We start from the raw sequence: 26,446 nt of genomic DNA on the forward strand, positions 1-26,446 counted from the left end.
GAATATACCACAATTTATTTAACCATTCATCCGTTGATGACACCCTGGTTGCTTCCAGCTTTTTGCTGTTGTAAAGAGAGCTGCAATGAACATGGGTGTGCATATATCTGTTCATGTAAAGGCTCTTATTTCTCTAGGGTATATTCCGAGGAGTGAGATTTCTGGGTTGTATGGTAGTTCTATTTTTTTATGGTAGTTCTATTTCTAGCTTTTTAAGAAAACGTCAGATAGATTTTCAAAGTGGTTGTACCATTTTACATTCCCACCAGCAGTGTATAAGAGTTCCAATCTCTCCGCAGCCTCTCCAACATTTATTATTTTGTGTTTTTTGGATTAATGCCAGCCTTGTTGGAGTGAGATGGAATCTCATCGTAGTTTTAATTTGCATTTCTCTAATGGCTAATGATCGAGAGCATTTTCTCATGTATCTGTTAGCTGCCTGAATATCTTCTTTAGTGAAGTGCATGTTCATATCCTTTGCCCACTTTTTGATTGGGTTGTTCGTCTTTTTGTGGTTGAGTTTTGACAGAATCATATAGATTTTAGAGATCAGGCGCTGGTCAGAGATGTCATAGCTGAAAATTCTTTCCCAATCTATAGGTGGTCTTTTTACTCTTTTGGTGAAGTCTTTAGATGAGCATAGGTGTTTGATTTTTAGGAGCTCCCAGTTATCTGGTTTCTCTTCATCATTTTTGGTAATGTTTTGTATTCTGTTTATGCCTTGTATTAGGGCTCCTAACATTGTCCCTATTTTTTCTCCCATGATCTTTATTGTTTTAGTCTTTATGTTTAGGTCTTTGATCCACTTGGAGTTAGTTTTTGTGCATGGTGTGAGGTATGGGTCCTGTTTCATTTTTTTGCAAATGAATATCCAGTTATGCCAGCACCGTTTGTTAAAAAGACTATCTTTTCCCCAATTAACTGACACTGGGCCTTTGTCAAATATCAGCTGCTTATATGTGGATGGATTTATATCTGGGTTCTCAGTTCTGTTCCATTGGTCTATGTGCCTGTTGTTGTACCAGTACCAGGGTGTTTTGACTGCTGTGGCTGTATAATATGTTCTAAAATCAGGTAGAGTGAGGCCTCCCACTTTCTTCTTCTTTTTCAGTAATGCTTTACTTATCCGAGGCTTTTTTCCCTTCCATATGAAGTTGGTGATTTGTTTCTCCATCACAATAAAAAATGTCATTGGAATTTGGATTGGAAGGGCATTGTATGTATAGATGGCTTTTGGTAGTATAGACATTTTTACTATGTTAAGTCTTCCTATCCATGAGCAAGGTATGTTTTTCCACTTAAGTAGGTCCTTTTTAGTTTCTTGCAGTAGTGCTTTGTAGTTTTCTTTGCATCGGTCTTTTACATCTTTGGTAAAATTTATTCCTAAGTATTTTATTTTCTTGGGGGTTACTGTGAATGGTATTGATTTGGTTATTTCCTCTTCAGTGTTCTTTTCGTTGATGTAGAGGAATCCAAGTGATTTTTGTATGTTTATCTTATGACCTGAGACTCTGCCAAACTCTTCTATTAGTTTCAGTAGTTTTCTGGAGGATTCCTTAGGGTTTTCTGTGTATAAGATCATGTCATCTGCAAAAAGAGATAATTTTACCTCCTCCTTGCCAATTCGGATGCCCTTTATTTCTTTATCTAGCCTAATTGCTCTGGCTAGGACCTCTAGCACAACGTTGAATAAGAGCGGTGATAAAGGGCATCCTTGTCTGGTTCCCGTTCTCAAGGGAAGTGCTTTCAGGCTCTCTCCACTTAGAGTGATGTTGGCTGTTGGCTTTGTGTAGATGCCCTTTGTTATGTTGAGGAATTTTCCTTCAATTCCTATTTTGCTGAGAGTTTTTTTTATCATAAATGGGTGTTGGACTTTGTCAAATGGCTTTTCTGCATCAATTGGTAAGAGCATGTGGTTTTTGTCTTTTGTTTTATTTATATGGTGGATTACATTAATGGTTTTTCTAATATTAAACCAGCCTTGCATACCTGGTATAAATCCCACTTGGTCGTGGTGGATTATTTTTTTGATATGTTGTTGAATTCTATTGGCTAGAATTTTGTTGAGGATTTTTGCATCTATGTTCATGAGGGATATAAAAAAAAAATATAGGTCTGTAATATTCTTTTTTTGTGGTGTCTTTACCTGGTTTTGGTATCAGGGAAATGGTGGCTTCATAGAATGAGTTAGGCAGTGTTCCGTCATTTTCTATGCTTTGAAATACCTTTAGTAGTAGTGGTGTTAACTCTTCTCTGAAAGTTTGGTAGAACTCTGCAGTGAAGCCGTCCGGGCCAGGGCTTTTTTTTGTTGGAAGTTTTTTGATTACCTTTTCAATCTCTTTTTTTGTTATGGGTCTATTTAGTTGTTCTACTTCCGATTGTGTTAGTTTAGATAGGTAGTGTTTTTCCAGGAATTCATCCATTTCTTCTAGGTTTGCAAATTTGTTAAAGTACAATTTTTTGTAATAATCTGATATGATTCTTTTAATTTCAGTTGGGTCTGTTGTGATGTGGCCCATCTCGTTTCTTATTCTGGTTATGTGTTTCGTTTCCTGTATTTCTTTAGTCAGTCTGGCCAATGGTTTATCAATTTTGTTAATTTTTTCCAAAGAACCAGCTTTTGGCTTTGTTAATTCTTTCAATTGTTTTTCTGTTCTCTAATTCATTTAGTTCAGCTCTAATTTTTATTATTTGTTTTCTTCTGGTGCCTGATGGATTCTTTTGTTGCTCACATTCTATTTGGTGAAGTTGTAGGGACAGTTCTCTGATTTTGGCTGTTTCTTCTTTTTGTATGTGTGCATTTATCGATATAAATTGACCTCTGAGCACTGCTTTTGCTGTGTCCCAGAGGTTTTGATAGGAAGTGTTTTCATTCTATGAATTTCTTTATTCCCTCCTTAATGTCTTCTATAACCCAGTCTTTTTTGAGCAGGTATTGTTCAGTTTCCAAGTATTTGATTTCTTTTCCCTAATTTTTCTGTTATTGATTTCCACTTGTATGGCCTTGTGGTCTGAGAAGATGCTTTGTAATATTTTGATGTTTTGGATTCTGCAAAGTTTTGTTTTATGATCTAATATGTGATCTATTCTAGAGAATGTTCCATGTGCACTAGAAAAAAAAGTATACTCTGCAGCTGTTGGGTGGAGTGTTCTGTGTAAGTCTATGAGGTCAAGTTGGTTGATTGTGGCAATTAGATCTTCCGTGTCTCTATTGAGCTTCTTACTGGAAGTCCTGTCCTTCTCTGAAAGTGGTGTGTTGAAGTCTCCTACTATAATTGTGGAGGTGTCTATCTCACTTTTCAGTTCTGTTAAAGTTTGTTTTATGTATCTTGCAGCCCTGTCATTGGGTGCATAAATATTTAATATGGTTATATCTTCCTGGTCTATTGTCCCTTTAATCATTATGTAGTGTCCTTCTTTATCCTTTGTGGTGGATTTAACTTTAAAGTCTATTTTGTCAGAAATTAATATTGCTACTCCTGCTCTTTTTTGCTTGTTGTTTGCTTGATATATATTTTTTCCATCCTTTGAGTTTTAGTTTGTTTGTGTCTCTAAGTCTAAGGTGTGTCTCTTATAGGCAGCATATAGACGGATTATGTTTCTTTATCCAGTCTGAGACTCTCTGTCTCTTTATTGGTGCATTTAGTCCATTTACATTTAGCGTAATCATAGATAAGTATGTGTTTAGTGCTGTCATTTTGATGCCTTTTTGTGTGTGTTGTTGACAATTTCATTTTTCCACTTACTTTTTTGTGCTGAGATGTTTTTCTTTGTAAATTGTGTGTTCCTCATTTTCATAGTATTTGACTTTGTGTTTGCTGAGTCATTATGTTTTTCTTGGTTTTTATTTTGAGTTATGGAGTTGTTATACCTCTTTGTGGTTACCTTAATATTTACCCCTACTTTTCTAAGTAAAAACCTAACTTGTATTGTCCTATATCACCTTGTTTCCCTCTCCATATGGCAGTTCTATACCTCTTGTATTTAGTCCCTCTTTTTGATTATTGTGATCTTTTACATATTGACTTCAATGATTCCCTGTTTTGAGCATTTTTTTCTTTTTAAAATTAATCTAATTTGTTTTTGTGATTTCCCTATTTGAGTTGATATCAGGATGTTCTATTCCATGACCTTGTGTTGTGCTGGTATCTGATGTTATTGGTTTTCTAACCAAACAATTTCCTTTAGTATTTCTCGTAGCTTTGGTTTGGTTTTTGCAAATTCTCTAAGCTTGTGTTTATCTGTAAATATTTTAATTTATTTTAGAGAGTTTTGCTGGATATATGATCCTTGGCTGGCAGTTTTTCTCCTTCAGTGTTCTATATATGTCATCCCATTGTCTTCCTGAGTGCATGGTTTCTGCTGAGTAGTCTGAACTTATTCTTATTGATTCTCCTTTGTAGGAGACCTTTCTTTTATCCCTGGCTGCTTTTAAAATTTTCTCTTTATCTTTGATTTTGGCAAGTTTGATGATAATATGTCTTGGTGATTTTCCTTTTGGATCAGTCTTAAATGGGGTTTGATGAGCATCTTAGATAGCTATCCTTTTGTCTTTCATGATGTCAGAAAAGTTTTTTGCCAACAGATCTTCAACTATTCTCTCTGTATTTTGTGTTATGCCTCCCTATTCTGGGACTCCAATCACATGCAAGTTATTCTTCTTGATAGAGTCCCACATGATTCTTACGGTTTCTTCATTTTTTTAAATTCTTTTATCTGATTTTTCTTCAACTATATTGGTGTCAATTCTCTGGTCCTCCGGATTCCCCACCCTGCATTCCAATTGCTCACGTCTGCTCCTCTGACTTCCTATTGAGTTGTCTAATTCTGTAATTTCACTGTTAATCTTTTGGATTTCTGAATGCTGCCTCTCTATGGATTCTTGCAGCTTATTAATTTTTCCACTATGTTCTTGAATAATCTTTGTGAGTTCTTCAACTGCTTTATCAGTGTGTTCCTTGGCTTTTTCTGTAGACTGCCTTATTTCATTTCTGAGGTCATCCCTGATGTCTTGAAGCATTCTGTAAATTAGTTTTTTATATTCTGTATCTGGCAATTCCAGGATTGTATCTTCATTTGGGATAGATTTTGATTCTTTAGTTTGGGGAGTTGTAGAAGCAATCATGGTCTGCTTCTTTATGTGGTTTGATATCGACTCTTGTCTCCGAGCCATCTATAAGATATTGTAGTGATTTATTCTATATTTGCTCACTGAGTCTTATCTTGTTTTGTTTTCTTTCAATATATGTAGATGGGCTGCTAGATTGTGCTGTCTTGATTGTTGTAGCCCTTGAATCACTTATGTCCTATTACTAGCTGGTTTGGGCTGTTACCAGGTATATAAGCCTAAGAGTCCTTTCACTATTCTTGAGTAGAATCTGATTTTGGGTCACCAAGTATGTGGTGTAGACTGTCACCTCTCCACCTAGAGAGGTAGCGGTGATAGTTGTGTGCACCAGATTCTAGTAGCAGCAGGGTTTCACACTCCGGGGGGGGGGGGGGGGCAGGATGCTGACAGGCTTTCCCCAAGTTCCAGTGAGGTAGGTGTGTCTCTATTCCTAAAGCACTTTGGTGGGTGGGCTCTGCAGGTGTACCTTAGGCCCCCAGTGCAAGTACCTCTACAGATTGGTAGGTGTCACCCTCCTTATACCCCTAAGGCAGGAGGCTAGGTGGTCTGGGGGGAGCTTCAGCCCTCAGTTGCCTGTTGTGGGTTAGTGAGGGCTCTGTTGAATATGCAGAGATTTCAGACCTGGGAAACTTGTCTTTCCAGTAATCTGCTAAAACAGTTACAGTCATATCCCTATCAGAAATGCCTTTGCATTATAATAGCCACCTTGTTCCCTGTAGGGATGAAAGCCCAAGACTGTGGATCACATATGTTTGGCTGGAGCTGGTTCTGTGTTTTTAATCCAATTAGGGAAGGATTTTTGGTCCCTGGATTTTTTGTAGCTGCTTCTCTCAGGCCAGGAGAATGGGTTAGGAAAAGACCAAAAAAAATTAAAAAGAAAAAGAAAAACCGCAGCGGACTTCACTCTCTGGCTCGGGAAATTCCAACATTAATGAAACCGCCTGGGAAGGGGAGGGGAGGGTTCAGATAAATAGGAGAGAGTAGCACCCCGCAATATAGACAAAGTTACTTATGTTGCTTGGGATGACTGTTTTATCTGAGGTTCCCAAGGGGCGCATCGACTGTATGCACTGGCTGGGTAGAGATTGCTCCCAAGGGTCAGGCCCGCGTCCCGTGCTTGCGCTGTCTCAGAAGCCGTGGTCAGTTCCTCCGCTCCCAGTCCAAAGCCCAGCACCAAGGTTCCCTGGCTCGGACGCCACACTCCAGGCTGCAAAACCAGTCACCACCTCCCGGTGACTTCTCCTCCTGTCAGCTGCATCGCTGCTCTGCCTGCGTGCGCTGGCTGGGCTTCCCCCGAGGTCACTTCTGGGGGCTAGAGCTGCGTCCCCTGTTTGCGCCGTCTCAGGATGCCGTGCTCAGCTCCCCTACACCCAGTCCAAAGCCCAGCGCCAAGGTTTTCTGACTGGAATGCTGGCTCCAGGCTCTGAAAACAGTCGCTGCTTCCCCGTGGTTGTTCGTTCTCAGTCTCTGTCACTCAGGTCAACTCTTTAGATCTGTGTTTGATGGTCAGGGTTCATAGATTGTCATGTATGTGATTGATTCACTTGTTTTTCCGAGTCTTTGTTGCAAGAGGGATCCGTGGTAGCTTCTAGCTAGTCACCCATCTTGGCCCCGCTGCATTATGTTTTTTTAAGAGCTATCTATACAGGATCAAATTGATTAACAGCAACTTGAAAGATTAGATAGGAACCTTAGAGGACAGTGAATTTATGTTACTGGGAGAGGAACAACTCAGAAACGTGCATGTACTTGTAGAAACTGTTTTTTTTTAAAAAGTGTGAGGGTAGATATTAAATAAAGATATTTCCAGACAAAAAAAGAAATCGATACAAATGAAAATTAAGACACAGTCTGAAAAATCTTCAAATAAAAATGTTTTAACCGACAAACCTTTTTTAGATCACACGGTCCTTATAAACATTTAAACAATACACTTATGAAAAGTAAACATTCTCTAATTCTTTTTCTTCTAATGCATTATTTTACAAAAACACATGGCTTTTTATAAATAATTTTACCTTATCGTTGTTGAGAATATGCACAACAGAACATACACCAATTCAACAATTTCTTCATGTACATTTCTGTGACATTGATTACATTCTTCAAGTTGTGCAACCACTCTCATCCTCTTTTTCCAAAGCATTCCTCCTCAATTAATATAAACTCACCTGCTCCTAAGTTTCCTACCTAATCTTTTGAGTTTTGATAAGAAATCTTTGAGTCCTGACAATCAAATTGTCAATTTGATCCCATACAGATAGATCTTGAAAGAGCACGACAGTCAAGGCAGAAATTCTTTACTAGTTAAGCTAAACTATTGTTTGGTTTCAAGAAGACTTCAGGGGATATTTTTGGTTTAGTGTTTAAAGATTATCTCAGGGCAATAGTTTTGGGGGTTCATCCAGCCTCAATGGCTCCAGATAGTCTGGATTCCATGGGACTTTGAAATTCTGTTCTGCATTTTCTCCCTTTTGATCTACATGTTGCTTTTTTAATGTAAAAATATATCATGTTTTCTTACGTACAGATCAGATATTTTTAAGTCTTAATCAACCTCCTACAGAGGATTTTCTTTCTCAAAATTATTTAATCTTCATTGAACAAAGGATCTGTTTATAATAACTGTTTATTTTCATAAATATGACCCTTTCTTCCACTGCCACTATTTTCACGTTCTGCCGTTTACAGTAAAGCAATAGGATAAATTGTATAGGTTATCAGTGAAACTTGATTTGAGATCTAGTAACAAAATATCTTCTACTTGATATGATCAGACTACAGATTGTTCCTACCTATGTACCATTATTCACAAAAATAATGTGTGCCTTTTACATTTGTTTGCCAACCTCTCCTTATCTCCAACGAGGTATTTTCGTAAGTACGCTATCCTAATTTTTCTACAGCAACATGTAAAAAAGAAAAAAAACTGTCATAGTGGTGCTTACAAAAATAGTTCCTGGATGGAGGGAGCAGTTGGCAGACAAACGTAGCAGGCACACATTATTTGCATAAAAATCTGGTAAATTGAGTAGATAATGTTTGTTTTTTGATTCAGGGATGGATCAGACTTCTTGTGACAAGTTGGAATATATGACAGATTATTTTTCCCAAATAAACTTCTACATGTATGAAGGGCCTGCACCTCGTATCAGGTCTGGTAATATACCTCAAGACTTCTATAGCTGTAAGTATGAAGATTCTCATATGAAATGCGTGGTGAAACTGAAAGTGAATAGCAATAGCACCCTGATTTTGTGAGGATGCAATGGGTTTCAGGCCTTCCTTCTGACCTCTTGGGACAAAAACAAACCAGAAGTTCCATGTTTAGAAATAATCTGTGAAGTCTATGGTAATATCCAATATTGTTAGGTTAAAGTGTATTCTAATGTGTTCTTAAAGCCCAAACCATTTTTGCTTAAGATGATCTTTTGTTTAATTTTACCAGATCATAATCATTAATAAATGTATGTGTCAAATACGGAAACACTGGTGGCGTAGTGGTTAAGTGCTATGGCTGCTAACCAAAGGGTCGGCAGTTCAAATCCACCAGGCGCTCCTTGGAAACTCTGTGGGGCAATTCTACTCTGTCCTATAGGGTTGCTCTGAGTCGGAATCGATTCGACGGCACTGAGTTTGGTTTGGTTTTGGTTTTGTTGTCAAATTCATTGAGTTGTTCACATATATATTTGTATCACTTATAATGTGATTTATTTATTTTCCTTTCAAACAGTTAACTCTGAAGGAATTGTTAAGAACCTCAGTGTAAGTATACAGTCTCCTCAATATATTTATTTAATTTAATGCAAAGGTCTTAGCAATTTGGGTTTCAAGTTATAAATTAGAGAAATTTTTATTCCATTTTTCTGAATTCAAGCCACTGGTAATTAATTTTTTAAAATCCTCCATCAACATTATTTTAAATGTGAATCATCAGTTGCTTTCACCTGCGTTGTTTTCGTTTTGGGACTGACACCATGACAGGAAGTTAGTTTGGGGCAACCATGGCACTGATTCCTAGCTTTTGCTGAGCTAGCAGGTGTCCCATTCAACAAGGCTGTTCTCATGAGCTTCAGGCAGTCAGCTTAGCTTTTCATTTTTTGTGTGACTTAATATCACAAAATGGTGAATCACAGGCACACAGATCTTTTTGTACAGATCAAAAAAAATCATCTTCTTACTCCCTAAGTACAGTTGTAACTGCTTTTGATTGGTTCCCACATTCTGGTTTGTAAGTAAATGACCAGGACAAAGTTCAGATAGGTTAAAGTAATATTTTTCAAAGCAGGTTCATTACTGCTAGAGAGACCTAAAGTGTTCTTATGTGGTCATTTTAAAAACTATATATTAGAAGTATATTCACAAATATGTGTCAATTACATGGAGTTTATGAGTTTATTATTGCTTGGAATGAGCTAAATTTAAGTGAAAGTGGTATATAATGAGTAAAAACTGTGAGGATGGAATGTGAAGAATGAAAGATAAGGAAACACTGGGTAAAGAATGGTTAATATAACGTGGAACCTGCTGCAAGCTTGAAGCACCAGTGACCATTAGAACAGAAATCCTTTACAATGTTAATAACTCCTTTTTTTCCTACACCTTCTAATACCATGATCTTGAGAGTAAACATGATAAACAATCTTAGCCCCTAATGGTGATGCATATACATGCAGTGTGCTCATGTTCCTTGAATTTCAAATATCTGAAGCCTGTTGATGAGGACGGGCAAATCCCTAACAATCTTAGTGGTGCAAAAGAATTGGGTACCTCGGGATTTGGAAATCCATTACGTGGTATCGGAAACCCTGGTGGCTAGTGGTTAAGTGCTACGGCTGCTAACCAAGGGGTTGGCAGTTCAAATCTGCCAGGCGCTCCTTGGAAACTCTATGGGGCAGTTCTACTCTATCCTATAGGGTCACTATGAGTCGGAATCAACTCGACGGCACTGGGTTTGGTTTTTTTTGGCGGGGGGGAGTTTATGTGGTATCACAGATATGGGCTGAATCTGGCATTACAGAGGTTCAAGAATTGGACTACCATTTCACAGGGTAGTCCGTTATCCCTGGGAAAATATTTTGTGTGGTGGTGCAGTACTGCCATTCTGTGGGCCTATATTGAGCTTATATTGGACAAACATGAACTGGTAACCCTGATGTTTCACAACATTCTGGCTGCGTGAGAGACATCAGCATAAATTTTGTTTTTAGAGAAAATGGCCAAAATCTTAACTCTGGTGTCCTCATCCCAAACTGTGAAATGCAAGTGTTAACCCCATACTTCTTTAAAGGTTGGCAATGTCCCACCAATTTTCTCTAGGTTTACTCTGGCTACATTCTGACTCAGAAGGTGTAACTAGTCAAATTATCTGTGGTTCTTAGGGGCACGTTCTAGTCCCTCTCACCTTAGGAGAAAGCACATACTCAGCAGCTACCATCACGTGCCTGCCTGGAAGTTAGTAAAAATGTTGGCTTAAGAAATAAGCAATGACGAATTAAAAATTAGAAAAATAAGAAGCCTGAAAAAGACAGGAAGACTAAAATGGGGAGGAAAAACACTGACAAAATTATATATGCAATAAATACTCTCTTCTTTACTCTTTCTTTCTATAACTCTCTTTGCTCTCCCATTTTCTTTTTAAATTGTGTTTTATTCAATTTCATAGTTTCTCTTATTTTTTCTTATATAAATTGAGCATGAAATATTAGTGACACAGACTTGTTAGTATTTATGGGATAATGAGGTTTAAGATAAATGAGAAAAATGAGGAAATAAGTTATTTCCCCATATTCTTACCTTTATGTTTATTTATTTTTTCTTTTTCTTCAAAAAGGTCAGAAGGGAGAAAAAAGTTTCTTTGTAGTCCTATTTCTCATTTACTCATTTTTTATGTGAATAGATACCATTGTGATTTGCATTTTTACATTGTTTTAAAAATACACCATCTAATTACAGTAATAACTTTTAAAGAAATATTTCACCCCAATTTGTGTGGAATCCAGGAGACAACTTTTCAAATCTCTTGACTAGATTTGAAAATTAAGCAAATGTAGGCTATCTAAAAGACAAATTGAGTCAATTGGGAAGGAATTCTTGGATTAATTAAACTGATTTTTAAAAATATTTACCTATATCTACTATTCTGGTATATAGTTTTCATATATAACTTAGACTTAAAAATGGTAATGCCACTCCAAATCTAGGCTTATTGCTTATACATAGTCTCTGTCAAAGGAGGGAAGATTTGTGGTTTAAAATATATATACAAGAATAAAACTTAAAATTATCAAACGCCAAATCATAATTTAAATCAGATTTTTATTTGTAACATAAAAATTGTAACAATATACTGTAATTAGGGAACGTGACCATATTGGTAATAGGTTGAACATTCCTATTTTACTAACTGGCTTAAAACCCCTTACTTTTAAGAAGTGCCTAGTAAATAGTCAAAGGAGTCCTGGGTGGCACAGTGGTTAAGTGCTCGGCTGCTAACCAAAAGGTCAGCAGTTTGAACCCACCAGCCGCTCCGAGGGAGTAAGATGTGGCAGTCTGCCTTCTTACAGATTACAGCCCTGGAAACCCTATGGGACAGTTCTACTCTGCCCTATAGGCTTGCTAAGAGTTAGAAACGACTCAGCTGCACACAACAGTAACCGTTTTAGAAGATGAAATTATTGGATTGATTTGCAATTTTATGTTTCACAAAGAAATAATGACTTGTTTTTCAGTGCCGAAAATCTGACCAGCATTTCAAACCATATTTGACTCCTGATTTACCAAAACGACTGCACTATGCCAAAAATGTCAGAATTGACAAAGTTCATCTTATGATGGATCAGCAGTGGCTGGGTGTGAGGTTTGTGTGTCTGTTTATCTCACTATGTTTTTAACGACTATCTTTCATTATAAATTTACTTAACCTCATCCTGTGATTAGGTTCACAGAATTTTTCCTGATCATTGACATTTTCTTGAACTTTTACATGCTACCTAGCACTTCCATATTTGAAATAATTGCTATTAGGTTGTTGACTGTAGTATCCTAATCCTCAGCGTATAAATGAGAGCAAGGGAGAAGTCAGAGACCCTTCCTGCTATTATCAGCACATTCCCAACCCTGCTGTGGTCTCTTTTTCGGCAGTAGACAGGATAAAGATGACTTCAGTTATTTTCCAGGCTACTAATGAGTCAGTAGATGGCTCTTTAAAATCTTTGGCATTTTTGTGATTTTGAAAAGGAGCACTCTTAGGGCTCTAACGCCAAGCTAACCAATTAGTTGTATCATTTATTTTTTCCTAAATATAATTGTAATTCACGTTGATCATTGAGCAGTTGCAAAATTTAAGTGTGTTTAGAGAAAAAAAAAATCAGAATCGCTCCATCCTGAAACAGCCAATTGATTCAACAAAATTTTATTGAATACTTGCTGCATTTGTGCTGGGCCCTGTTGTAGGCATTTGAGGTACTGACATGGTTCCTGCTCTCATGGAGGACACTCCGTGCCCTCTAGTGGAGGACGCTGACAATACAACAGTAAAAGCAAATAAATATGCACTTCCGGATAGTTAAATTGAGCCCTGGTAGCCCGGTGTTTAAGTGCTCAGCTGCTGACTGAAACGTCGGCAGTTTCAACCCACCAGCTGCTCCATGGGAGAAGATGTGGCAGTCTTTGGAAACCCTATGGGGCAGTTCTACTCTGTCCTATAGGGGCACTGTGAGTAGGGATTGACTCAATGGCAATGGATTTTATTTATTTCATCTTGGTAGTTAAATTAATGTTTTCTATTTTTGGATTTCATTCCAGTATTTTCTGACGTGTACATGATCATAATGAGTATAAGGAGCCCTGGTGGCACAGTGGTTAAGCGTTCAGCTGCTAACCCAAAGGCGGGTGGTTTGAACCTACCAGCCGCTCCACAGTAGAAAGATATGATATGGAAGTCTGCTTCCATAAAGATTTTCAGGCTTGGAAATTCTATGGGGCAGTTTTACTCTGTCCTTTAGGGTCGCTATGTTTTGAAATCAACAGGATGGCAATGAGTTTTGTTTTACATGATCATATTGAGTATAGTTTTCTGGCTTCCCTTATTTGTATGCTGTGTAATTATACCAGGAGGATGGCCAATTCCATGACTCCTGGGTAATAATTGGAATAGAGAAGTGACTGAAAGATATGTTTGACAAAAAAAGAGGAAAAGAAGGTAAGAGCGCTGAGCTCCAATACAAGTGGATGAGGAACGGGGGAGTTGGCAGAGCCTGTTTTATGAGATAACCTGTAAACCAGGGCTTTGAACCAGTTCATTCCAGTTTGACCACCTGCTGAGAATCTGCAGTTCCACCCCAGATACACTGCATCGATCTATATTTTAACAAGATCCCCAGGTGATTCTTAATTTCCAGGGGGTGGAAATGGACTGAACTGGTTTAAAGCCATATAAACCCAAACAGTGGGCTCCTAGACAGAGAATGTGCAGTTTCCCACTGGATCACTAGATGGCACTGTGCTCTCTGCTTGGATTTGGGGCTTCAAAGTTCTTTGTAGATCAATAGGTTGTACTGTGGCTTAAGACAACATTCTCTAAAAAAAAGACTATTTCTCTAAAATATGTGAATAAAATAAAACTTTACTACTATTAGGTACACAATATTGTTACTAATTTATGTATGTTATGCATACGTAAGTATATGTCCAAATGGGGATGTTTTTCAAATATTTACTGTTAGGAGTATGAGATCAAAGAAGTTAGAAGGCCACTGTGACCCACAGGTCATGTTGTCAGATGGAATGTGCTTGTCCATCCAACAACATGACCTGTGGGTCATAGAATGAGAGCTTAGTTGTCAGAGTGCCTTAAATTAGGAACTTTTTATGTTTTTAACAACTAGCAGTGAGGTGAAATAGGGTTCGAGGCTTGGCCCCCCCACTAACTAGTTATGGGAAGTTCTATAACAAAAGATTAGCCTAGTTTTATTATTCTCTTGCCAGTAGCACATGTAGTAAACTCATTTATATCAAAGGAAACTTTGAATACATGTGTAACTGTGTAACCGGGGCAGCTCAGGAATCTGACCTAATCCTGGGTTCACTCTATCTCTAATTTTAAAATTCTACCTATTTTCTAAGTTACGGTGTATAACTAGATGACTAGACTAGATCACCTTTTCAAAATGATAGCTAATTTCATAATTTAGTGTAATATATTTCCATATCATCATCACCCTTATTTGCCTAAGATGTGCTAGATTTTACTAATTTAAGGGAAAAGGAACACTTGTGACACAAAGTTTAAACGCTGAGCTGCTGAAGAAAGGTTGGCCTTTTGAACCTACCCAGTGGAATAAATCAACTACATCTGTGGAATAAATCAACTACATCTGTGGAAAGAGATGATGAAAAGCTCAATATCATCAGTCAGAACAAGGCCAGAGGCCAACTGTGGAACAGAACATCAATTGCTCATATGTAGGTTCAAGCTGAAACTGAAGAAAATTAGAACAAATCCGCACGAGCCAAGATACAACTTTAAGCATACCCCACCTAAATTTAGAGACCATTTCAAGAAGAGATGTGTTGAACACTGACTGAAGACCAGACTAGTTGTGGAATGACATCAAGGACATCAACCTTGAAGAAAGCACGAGGTCATTAAAAAGCCAGGAAAGAAAGAAAAGATCAAAATGGACATCAGAAGAAAGTCTGAAATGTGCTCTTGAACGCTGAGCAGCTAAAGCTAAAGGAAGAAATGATGAAGTAAAAGAGCTGAACGGAAGATTTCAAAGGGCAGCTTGAGAAAACAAAGTATTATAAGGACATGTGCAAAGACCTGGAGGTAGAAAATCAAAAGGGAAGGACACGCTCAGCATTTCCCGAGCTGAAAGAACTGGAGAAAAAATTCAAGCCTCAAATTACAATAGTGAACAATGCAGTAAATGCAGGAAGTAAATGCAGGTAGCATTAAAAGAAGTTGGAAGGAATATACAGACTCACTATACCAAAAAAAAATGACATTGAACCATTTCAGGGGGTGGCATTTGATCAGGAACCAATGGTGCTAAGGAAGAAGTCCAAGCTGCTCTGAAGGCACTGCCAAAAAACAAGGCTCCAGGAACTGTCGGAATACCAGCTGAGATAGTTCAACAAACGGATGCAGCACTGAAAGTGCCTACTCGTCTGTGCCAGGAAATTTGGAAGACAGCTATCTGGCCAACTGACTGGAAGAGATCCGTATTTATGCCTATTCCCAAGAAAGGTAATCTAACCAAATATGGAAATTATCAAACAATATCATAAATATCACGTGCATGTAAAATTTTGCTGAAGATCATTTCAAAAGCACCTGCAGCAGTATATCGACAGAGAACTGCCAGAAATTCAACCCGGATTCAGAGAGGACGTGGAACAAGGGATATCGTTGCTGATTTTAGATGGTTCCCGGCTAAAAGCAGAAAATACTAGGAAGGTGTTTACTTGTGTTTTATTGACTATACAAAGGCATCTAACTGTTTGGATCATAACAAATTATGGGTAGCATTGCAAAGAATGCTAATTCACGAACACTTAATTCTGCTACTGAGGAACCTGTACATAGATCAAGAGGCAGTCGTTTGAACAGAACAAGTGGACACTGTGTGGTTTAAAGTCAGGATAGGTGTGTGTCAGGGTTGTATCCTTTCATCATACTTATTCAATCTGTATGCTGAACAAATAACCCAAGAAGCTAGATTATATTAAGAAGAATGGGACATCAGGACTGGAGGAAGACTCATTAATAACCTGCCATTTGCAGATGACACAACCTTGCTTGCTGAAAGTCAAGAGGGCTTGAAGCACTTAGTGATGAAGATCAAGGACCACAGCCTTCAGTATAGATTATACCTCAACATAAAGAAAACAAAAATCCTCACAACTGAAACAATAAGCAGCATCATGATAAACGGAGAAAAGATTGAAGTTGTCATGGTTTTCATTTTACTTGGATCCACAATCAACAGCCATGGAAGCAGCAGTCAAGAAACCAAAAGATGCATTGCATTGGGCAAATCTGCTGCAAAGGACCTCTTTAAAGTGTTGAAAAACAAAGATGTCGACTTGAATAATAAGGGGCGCCTGACCCAAACCATGGTGTTTTCAATTGCGTCATATGCACGCAAAAGCTGGATGAAGAATAAGGAAGACTGAAGAATTGATACCTTTGAATTGTGGTGTTGGCAAAGAATATTGAATATACCATGGACTGTCAAAAGAATGAACAAATCCGTCTTGGAAAAAGTACAACTAGAATGCTCCTTAGAAGCAAGGATGGTGAGACTACGTCTCACATACTTTTGGACGTGTTATCAGGACAGCTCAGTCCCTGGAGAAGTACATCATGCTTGGTAAAGAGAAGGGCCAGCAAAAAGAGGAGACCCTCAACAAAATGAACTGACACAGTGGCTGAAACAATGGGCTCAAGCATAACAATGACTGCGAGAATGGCACAGGACCCGGCAGTGTTTCGTTCTGTTGAACATAGGGTCGCTGTGAGCTGGAACTGACTTGAGGGCACCTAACAACAACAATAATGGTTCTGCAGGAGAAAGACTTGGCAATCTGCTCCTGTAAAAACTACAGCCTAGAAAACCCTATGGGGCACCTCTACTCTGTCACATGTGGTTGCTGTGAGTCAGAAACTGATGGCACCTAACAACAATTATTTGAAATTATTGTCAAAATATTGTTAAAGTGCTCTTTTAGAGAACATAAAAAGGTTTTTATTTTAGAATAGCAACGGACAAATGAGTCCCAGTGTAGTGCAATGCTTTTCTCTTAGATGGCCTTTCTGGCCCTGGGTTTGTAATTCTCCCAAAATGATTGGTTTTGTTGCAGTCTTGCAAGTGATAGGTCTATTTATTGGCTACATAAGAAGCTTACAGGAATTGGTCAGTTTACTAGCCACAAAAGTGACTTGTAATACAGTCAATAGGATTGAGTGGATTTCCGTCCTCCTAGGGGATTGATTGGTTTACAGTCCTGCTGGGAGGACCATGTATTGTGATTGACAGGGAGTTTTCCTATATTAGTGGCTAATCTTAAGAATTTTTTGGGTGACCTCATGATCATCAAGAGCCTAGAATGGAGGGAGACCTTTGGGCCTGGGATCCACTTGGACCTGGGGTGTCTGCACTGAGAACATTCTACACACAAATAAAAGAGCTGTAATACAGGTCACGGGCTGTAATGCTGGAAACCAAGAGAGACAGTGGGCTGGTGGGCCACAGACAGAAGCTGTGCATCTCAGGGGCAGCAGGAGCTGGGCAGGCCCCCTGGGCTGCAGGGTGGGAGAGGAGCTGAGGAGGCCCTCAGGGCATCACTGCAGAGGGAGCAGTGCACGCGCCTCTGGCAACACAGTCGGAGCCCCAAGTATCCCGGGCAGTGTGGGGGGTGCCAGAGACAGAGGCACCAGTGCTGTGAACACAGCATCTGACTTGAACCGCTGTGAGCCTGCTGAGTGACATATGTATGAACATGGGTAATTTGGGGGAAGGGTTAGCTGGGGTTCTCTTTTTGAGACATAAGCAGGTTTCTCTTCCATAATGTGAGCTTTCTGTGTGGGGGGGTGGGTGGGCAGGAATCGTTTGCTGAAGTAATTTTTTCCTATTGTTTACCTAAAATTTTGTAAATAATAAAAACGCCTTTCACTTTGCCAACACTGTGTGTTTCAGGTGTACGGCTTGAACATACTGAATGAGTGTAGCACCATGGGGTGGGTGAAGTCCTCATTCCTAGTAGTCTTGTTCCTGCTTAGAAGCCTGAGGCACAGCCCGTCTGCATGTGCGATGCAGACACCCAGGCACCTCACTAAGAATTAGACAACTATCTCCGCCCTTCACCCCGGTAGGAAAGAAGACAATAGGTGTGATAATTGTGTCACTAGAGCCAAGTACAAGGTTCAAGGAAGCAAGAAGGATGATTACACTTGCCAGGTGTAAATGTCAGGGAATGTCAGAGAATGCTCCCTGGTAGGGATGATTCCTGATTTGGGGTTTGACAACTCAAGATGGGTTAGGCTAACTGCTGCTCGACAGCAGGTCCACCCCATGCAGTTGTGCAGTTCGTGCACTGTACAGAGGTACCCAGCCAAGAAGGTGAGTGGGAGCTGAAATCTAGCCCTTGTTCAGCTCACCAAGCCCTGACAGGGCCCATGTTTGCTGGAGCAATGGGATTCCTTTCTCTGCTGGAAGGCAATCATATGCTTGCCAAGCCTTGGGCACTGCCAGGCTATGTCCTTCCAGAGATTCTTCTTTCTCTAATTGTTCTGCCCGGAAGGGGCAGGGGGAGAGTGCCTTTTTAAAGCCACAGCAGCCATGGATACACATGGGAAGGGTAGAAGGAAGAAGCGGGTTTCCAGAACTAGATTCCAGCAATTGCTTGAACAACCATATCTATTATCACTAAGGAAAGTGCTTTTACCCTGAAGCAAGTCAGAGACCATTGCTAAATGGTAACTATGAAGTGGCTGGAGGTGAATCACTATGAATTGGAATCAACCTGATGGAAAACAGGTTTTTTTTTTTCGGTTTGGAAGTGAACAAAGCAAGATTTGTATTTCAGAGAGCTCCCTCTAGCTGCTATGTGGAGGGGGATAGCCAGAATAAGAATAAGAAGGGAGGCCAATTAGAAAAATGTGTAGCGATCCAGTCCTCAGCAATATGACAGCTCCAACGGAAGCTGTGGTGCTGTGAGAGTGGTGAGACGTTAACACTAGACTACGTATGTGGTGTATCATTAGCAAAGTATGTATGGTAGTCTATGACTCAGCTTTTCCAGAATACCCAGTGCTGTTGAGTCGATTCCAACTCATAGCGACCCTATAGTCCTGGTTTATAATGTTCCATCCCATTTACTCATTAGGATATGTGTTTCCATTTCATCACTGATGAGTTGTGCTCTATAGGATTAGATGGGTGTGTGTGTGTATGTGTGTGTGTGTTGTGAGGGAAGATTCTGTAGACAGAATGACCAATTAGAAAACTTGTTTAGGTGAGAAGTAATGAGGATCTGGTTTAGAACGGTGATAGTAGAAGAGGAAAGCCAAAAACCAGACCAAACCTATTGCCATCAAGTCAGTTCTGACCCATAGCAACCCTAAAGGACAGAGTAGAGCTGCCCCATAAGGTTTCCAAGGAGTGGCTGGTGGACTCGAGCTGCCGACCTTTTGGTCAGCAGCCATAGCTCTTAAGCACAACACCACCAGTGTTTCCAAGTAGAAGAGGAAATGAAGGGACAAATGGGAAAGCTAGTACAGAGAAGGAATTGATAGAACTTGGCAAATGGTTGGGTATCAGGAGAAGTCTTGTTCTTCTCCTGTCCAAGTCATTAACCAAATGTAGGAGGGAACCCCAGCCTTGATTTCAGGTTCATTAATTAAATGTCGAAAACATAATAGAGAATTTGTTCCAAATAATTTCATATAGTAGTTGGAAGCTGAGCTATACTTTGACAGATAAGATCAGCTCCTCCTTCCTGAATACCAGTTTCCATTTTTCCATAGGTAATTTCCAGAGCCCAATTAATGGTTGGAAAGCATAGACATGTGCAATTAGAGGAGTGAATTTCTAAAGTATCCATTTGGAAAGCAAAGAAAAATACAAACTTTTTAAACAATATTTTTATTTACTTCTGAATGAAGTCTTGTTATTTATTATAGTTTTTTGTCCTTTTCATTGTTGTTGGAAATGAGATATTTATCATAGTTTTTTTAATTAAGCTGGGTTAGGAATTGGAAATACAAAAAAATAGAATTTTCTGAAAATAGAATAAATAAAGGATCACTTTTAGAAAATGTTACCAAGGATTTGGTCCAAAAGACCTTTCATCTACAAATGCTCTAGTTCCCACGTAGAAATTAAAAATTATCCCCAATCAAATAGTTTCAGTAAACTTACCAGTACCAGTTGCCATAGAGAAGATTCCAATGCTTGGTGACCCCATGTGTGTCAAGCATTTTCAATGGCCGACTTTTTGAAAGTAGAACACCAAGCCTTTCTTCCCAGGTGGGCTCGAACCGCCAGCTTTTTGGTTAGCAGCTGAGCACGGTAACTGCTTACACCACTCAGGGACTCCCCAGTAATCTACACAAGAAAAATAAAAGCTTTTTAAAATAAGTTTTGGCTAGTGCCAACAACTTTATTGGAATAAACTAAGATAAGGACATGAACTAGCCTCTTTAGGGTAATCAAATTTATAGCCCTTAATAAAGTAGGACTCTTCTTATCTTCACCATTCCAGGTAATTTTGTTAGCATCTCTTTTCTTCCCTCTTTTGGGTAGACTGAGTATGGCCTGCTCAGAATTGTGATTTCTTTGTATTTTTTATTTAAGCTGAGTAAGAGTCAGTTACATATTTTTTTAACAGTAATTTTTTAGACACTGAATGAAAGCCCTGCTTTCAGTTGAGCCTACAATATGGAAAAAAAAAAAATATATATATATATATAAAAATATTGGGTGTGTGTTTATGTGTGTGTGTATTTGCCCAGAGAGAGAAAACAAATGAGAAAAACCTATTTAAGACAGTCTTTAGAAATAGATGTCTTTTGTTCCCTTCAGAGACCAAATTATAACGTTCAGTTGCTTTTAAAAATCTAGGTTTATTATTATTTTTTCCAAGTATAAGAATTAGCTGTGTGTAAAACTGCTAACATTGCTCAATTCAATGATTAAAATCCAATAAAATATGCAAAAGACAAATTCATTAAATAGTAGTAGACAAGTAATATACAAGGGAGAGAGCCTATGGGAGAAAATCTCAAAAGTTAGAATTTACAGAGTATACTGACTTCTCCTTACTGAGTGTTCAACTTGTCTTGAGTATTCTTTAATTGTACTTTTATATTATTTCTGTAAATTCCTCCACTGTAAAATAAAAATTAATTATTTTCAGTGCCAAAGATGTATTTATAAAGTACTGAAATGCTTAATGTAACATCAGTCAAGCTGTTCTTAATCATTCAGCCTTTGATGTATAAAGGTACAGTGAGCTTGATGTTTTTTGGCCATGGCTTTTTAATTGTTCTTTTGTCAATATCTAAAAGTCAAAAGACTTTTGAATTCTATTTCTAGACCTTAAAATACTCTCCTCCACCATTCTGTTTGTTCCTCTGTGGTTATCCATTTTAACATGGGAATAGATATATTCATGCTGCTTTTGACAGAAAAAAAAAATTACTTATACAAAAGCAGAAGCTACATAAACATCCATTAAAGCTGAGTTTACACAAAGGTCTACATCAGTAGACTGATCAGTGTGTCATCGCATTATTTCTTTTTAGGAGTAAAGCATTTACATCCTGTGGAGGAGGCAATCACGGTTACGACAACGAGTTTAAGAGCATGGAGGTGAGTCACTGCATTTTTTGAACAAATATTTGTTGTGCATCTATTTTGTGATAGATGCTGTTTAAGACTCTTGAATCTCTTCACATTTGTGAAGAAAACAAAGATGCCTGGCCCATGAACTTTTCATTCTAAAAAAAAACTTTTCATTCTAACAGAGGAATATAGGTCATAAGCATAATAAACAAATATATGCTATAGCATATTAGGTGATAAGTGCAATGGGGAAAATAAAGAAAAAAGTATAGCAGGGTAAGGGGGAACTGGGAGTGTTTCAGGGAAGCATGGAAACAGGATGCAGTTTTAAAAGGGTGGAAGGTAGACCTCATTGAGAAGATACATTTGAGCAGAGACTTGAAGGAGGTGACGGAATTAACCTTTGGAATATCCCAGGAGCAAACATCTCAGGCAGAAGAAGCAGCCAGGGCAAAAGGCCTGAAATGGGAATGTGCCTAATTGGAAGGGAATGTGCCTAATTGGAAGGACATTAGACTGGGGATGTGGCTGATTTGGGGGGAAAGAGTACAGGTTCAGTTGGGCATATTAAGTTTCAAATATCTGCTAGACCTGAAAGTAGAGATGTTGAATTGGCAATTACAGAGAGAGTCTGCCCTGAAGATTTAAAAAAAAAAAAACAACTAAGTTTTAGGCATATAAATGATTTAAAAAGATATGCAACTACATAAGATCTCAAGGGACTGAGCATAGATAGAGAAGATGACAAAGTACTGAGCCCTCGGACAGTTCTATTTTAAGAATTTGGGGGAGAAAATGATTTATTAGCAAAAAATACCTAGAAGTAGCCACCAGTAAGGGAGGAAGAAAACCACAGACATGTAGTATCCTGGGAAGAAAGTGTATGGATAAGTCCACCGTAACATGCAGCTGGTAGGTCCTTCGTAGTTTAAGCTTTATGATTTTTGCAACCCGATTGTCTTATCTAAATCCCTAGAGACAGAGATTTTCTATTAAGTAGGGCACTTTTTTTTTAGGGCACTATATGATAATTGAGTTAATTGCTGCAAGAGTTATGCCTCGAATTCTTTCCTGGTTATCTTGAGGGGGGGGATACATATATATATACACACATATGTGTATATATATACACATACACACACACACACACCACTGTTACCAGAAAAGAATTGCTTTTCTAGGTTTGACACTTTTCTTCTAGTCATTTACAATCCAGAACAGTTAGATTTGTTATAAATAATGTAACTAAGTTAACGTTAATGAAATATACAGCAAAATATTTAGGTCTCTTTATCCTAAAAGTAAAGGGGAGATGCATTTTAGAAATAAATGGCTTAGGAAGTAGTGAAAAATTTGATGCTTAGAAACTTTAACATTTTTGCCATGTATGAACATATTTGAGCAATCACATGAAAGAATATATGATGTCATCTGTTGAATTTCTAATATATATGTTGTACAAACATTGTGAAATTGTACTGCTGTTGGCTGTCCACAGTTGCTTCTATTCTATTCTGTCGACATATGAAGTGATATGGAAGCGGGCGAGACAGGAGAAGTAAACACCACACAATATGGGCTATATTTGGTTAGTGTTAGTAATACATCACAGGAGATGATTTAAAAATAATTTTCATCTTCTAAAAAGAAATCCTCACAGAGGCCTAAACTACAAATAGAATTGTTATGGAAGGAAACTGTGTCTCTTCCAATGTCTGTTTTTGTGTTTGATTGGTGTCTACTAACAGTATGTATATTAACAACTAGGCTATCTTTCTGGCACATGGACCCAGTTTTAAAGAGAAGACTGAAGTTGAACCATTTGAAAATATTGAAGTCTATAACCTAATGTGTGGTGAGTATATTTCTGTAAATTCACTAGCAAATGATGGCTATGGTTTTAATAATATGTATTTATTTTGGAAACGGCGATAAATTGATCCCAGAGGCAGTGTGCTCTGCATTAAGAAGACAAAGTAGAAAAAATGAAGAAGAATTATTTATAACTTTCAGTAATTGATAAACATTAGCTCTCAGGAGACCCAGCTTTCCCATTAATTAGGTACTATATGATAATTTAATTATAATAAAACTGGGTCAGTAAAATGCGACTTCAAACTTTTCAAAGCAGGAGAAACACAAGCTAAACACACAAGTTTTCTCCTGTAATTATAAAGAAGACTTCCGGCATAAAAGGGTGGTGAGAAAGTCTATTTGGACATACTTTTTGTTATATCCAGTGTTAGAAAGATTAGAGTTTTAGAACAATCTAACCTATGTGCTTGCCTCAGACTATTGTGTTAACAATTCGTTTACCTAGGCAAAGTAACCAGTAAGTGGCAATTCCACCTTTTTAGCTTTAGGAATTTCGATATAAATATGTTCAAATTATCTCTTTTAATCTCACCACTGGCTTGTAGTGATTGACTGTGACTTAGAGACCAAAAAATAGGAATATAAAAATACCCTGTTGCAGTAATAACTTAAATTCTTAGTTCCCAGGGTGGTCAGGGCCGCTGGCTCTTGGAGAGGAGGGTTAGAAGGAATTAGATAGGATTAAGCCTAGAGAAACCTATTTGGTGGTACTAAGTAGGAGCCACTTAAAAAATTATGTTTGTAAAATGTTTTTCTGTCTTGTTTTTATAGAAGAAAATTAGAAAAAATTCTCTAGATGATAAGCAAAATTTACTAGTTTAATATTTTTAAAGTATTTCTGTCCTTAAAGAATTTTCATATAACTAATTAAACATACTACAAGTAAGATTGGAAATCATTTAAGTTCTTTAAACTTGTTTTTACTAAGGGCATAGTTTTTTTATACAAGAAAAAGAAACAAAGCAACTATTGAAGCAGTGATTCTTCCCTTTGGTGGAACAGAAACAGTTCCTGAGAACGTCTTCAGGGACTGTTCTCTAGTGAGACTAGGTGTTGGAAACTCTAGAGGAAAAAAAGTCAGTAAACCAAATGTTATATGCAGCACACCATTGCATTAAAGCAGAATTTAATAAAGGAAGTAAAAGAGTAGGTATTTGCTGTAACCACGGGTGATGGGGAACCAGTAACAGAAGTATTTTGAGAACAAGTTGCCACTTTCCACAGGAAACAAAAGAAAAAAATGACTTTTTAAAAGTGAGATAATAATTAACAGAAGGTACACTTTATTTTTCCAAATATGTACTGTCCATCCCAGAAAAGAACCAGACCTTAATATCTGCAAACAACTGAAACAAAATACTGATACTTTAAGGTGGCAACTGACAACAATAAATTTTTGTTTTAAAAGCTCGAGGGTCATTTCATTAAAAGATTTGCTATGAAGGAGCCCTGGTGGCATAACAGTTAAGCACTCAGCCGCTAACTTGAAGGTTGGAGGTTCAAATCTGCCTGGCTGCTCCCTGGGAGAAAGACCTGGTAATTTGCTCCCATAAAGGTTATATCCTAGAAAACTCTGAGGCAGTTCTGTTCTGTCACATGGGGTTACTATGAGTCAGAATCAACTCAACAGCACTCAATGACAATATATTGCATATATAGCAACCGTATAAACACACTAAAAATAAAAAAGTTGCTATGGTGACTGTTAAAAAAAAATGTTTTTTTCAGATTTAAAAGTACTTTAAACTTATTTTTAAAACAGATCTTCTACACATTCAACCAGCACCAAACAATGGTACCCACGGTAGTTTAAACCATCTTCTGAAGGCACCTTTTTATAAGCCATCCCACCCAGAGGAAGTGTCAAAGTCTTCTGTTTGCAGATTTACTAATCTGCTGCCCACAGATTCTCTAGACTGCTCATGCTCTGAGCTACAAAACGTAAGTAATAACTACATGCATCCAGAAGAATGTAAAGGGGCAAGCTAGTCTACAACAAGGGTGGTTGATAACCAGGGTAGTGGACAGACAGGTTTATGTCCTGGATCAGATCTTTACTATGTGTGTGATTTCTCTGAACCTTATCTGTAAATGAGAGACTATAATGCATACATTATAAGATTAAGTGTGAGAATGTGCTTTGTAAACTGAAAAGCATATGTAGAAATTTATTTTAATTAACAGTAGAATTAATTAACAATTCAATTATTTAAAAACAGTAGAAACTTTGATCTAGCTTTCCCTCATAGACCATTCCTCTTTTTTTTTAATTGTGTTTTAGATGAAAGTTTACAGAGCAAATTAGTTTCTCATTAAAAAATGTGTACACAAATTGTTTCATGACATTGGTTGCAATCCCCACAATGTATCAACACTCTCCGCCTTTCTACCCTGGGTTCCCCATTTAAACCATTCCTCTTACAGCTTAAGAATCAGATGGTCATGGTTGCTTATTTAGAACAGAATGAGCTGGGAGGGTGTAGTGAGGGTGTATCTCATAAAATAGGGATCTGGCATTATACACACCCATTGGAGTTGACTAACAGGAAAGGCTCACAGGAAAGCCTGGAATTCACAAGAGGTCTGGTCTTATTCTAGATAAACCCAGATAAACAGTTGATAGGGAGAATCACAGATGAAAGCAGTAAAGAATTTCTTTCAGAGAACACTTGGAAGCAGGCCACCAGTCAGTCGGCATTGGAAAAGTCCTTGTAGTGGATCAGGCATCAGACTCAGGAACAGGAAACCCTCAACAAGGCAAGATTCCAGTGAGAGGGTCCTAAGGACAGGGAATCAAAACACAAGGACTAAGCCCACCTGTGAGAATTAAAGCATGTGAGTGAGGATGGAATTTCAGAAAGAAATTGGAGCCCAGGTATCAGGAATCCATCAAGCTAAGACAAATGCCGAGGCAGATTTGATGCTAACTTCAAAATATGATTGTAAAACTAAATAAACACTTGCTACCTTTACCTTTACCTTAGGTAAGAATTTTTCCTTATAGCCAGGGTTGGGCAAAACCTTTACATTCTCTAATCCTCAAAACATTATAGATAAAAAGGGCTCAGAGATGTTAGGCAAATTGTCCAAC

The 26,446-nt window shown here is 38.1% G+C and overlaps 1 protein-coding gene across 1 annotated transcript in view; it reads left to right on the forward strand.

The window, feature by feature from the left end:
• ENPP3 (ectonucleotide pyrophosphatase/phosphodiesterase 3) overlaps positions 1 to 26,446 on the forward strand; it is a 129,445-nt gene that overhangs the window by 57,120 nt on the left and 45,879 nt on the right. The window contains exons 13-18 of the mRNA XM_064294849.1: positions 8,187 to 8,315; positions 8,862 to 8,893; positions 11,860 to 11,987; positions 21,441 to 21,507; positions 23,248 to 23,335; positions 25,118 to 25,296. Coding sequence (XP_064150919.1) covers positions 8,187 to 8,315; positions 8,862 to 8,893; positions 11,860 to 11,987; positions 21,441 to 21,507; positions 23,248 to 23,335; positions 25,118 to 25,296 — 623 coding nt within the window. The remainder of the gene's footprint in view (positions 1 to 8,186; positions 8,316 to 8,861; positions 8,894 to 11,859; positions 11,988 to 21,440; positions 21,508 to 23,247; positions 23,336 to 25,117; positions 25,297 to 26,446) is intronic.

Source organism: Loxodonta africana, chromosome 1 (genome assembly GCF_030014295.1).
Source record: "Loxodonta africana isolate mLoxAfr1 chromosome 1, mLoxAfr1.hap2, whole genome shotgun sequence".
Lineage (NCBI taxonomy): Eukaryota > Metazoa > Chordata > Mammalia > Proboscidea > Elephantidae > Loxodonta > Loxodonta africana.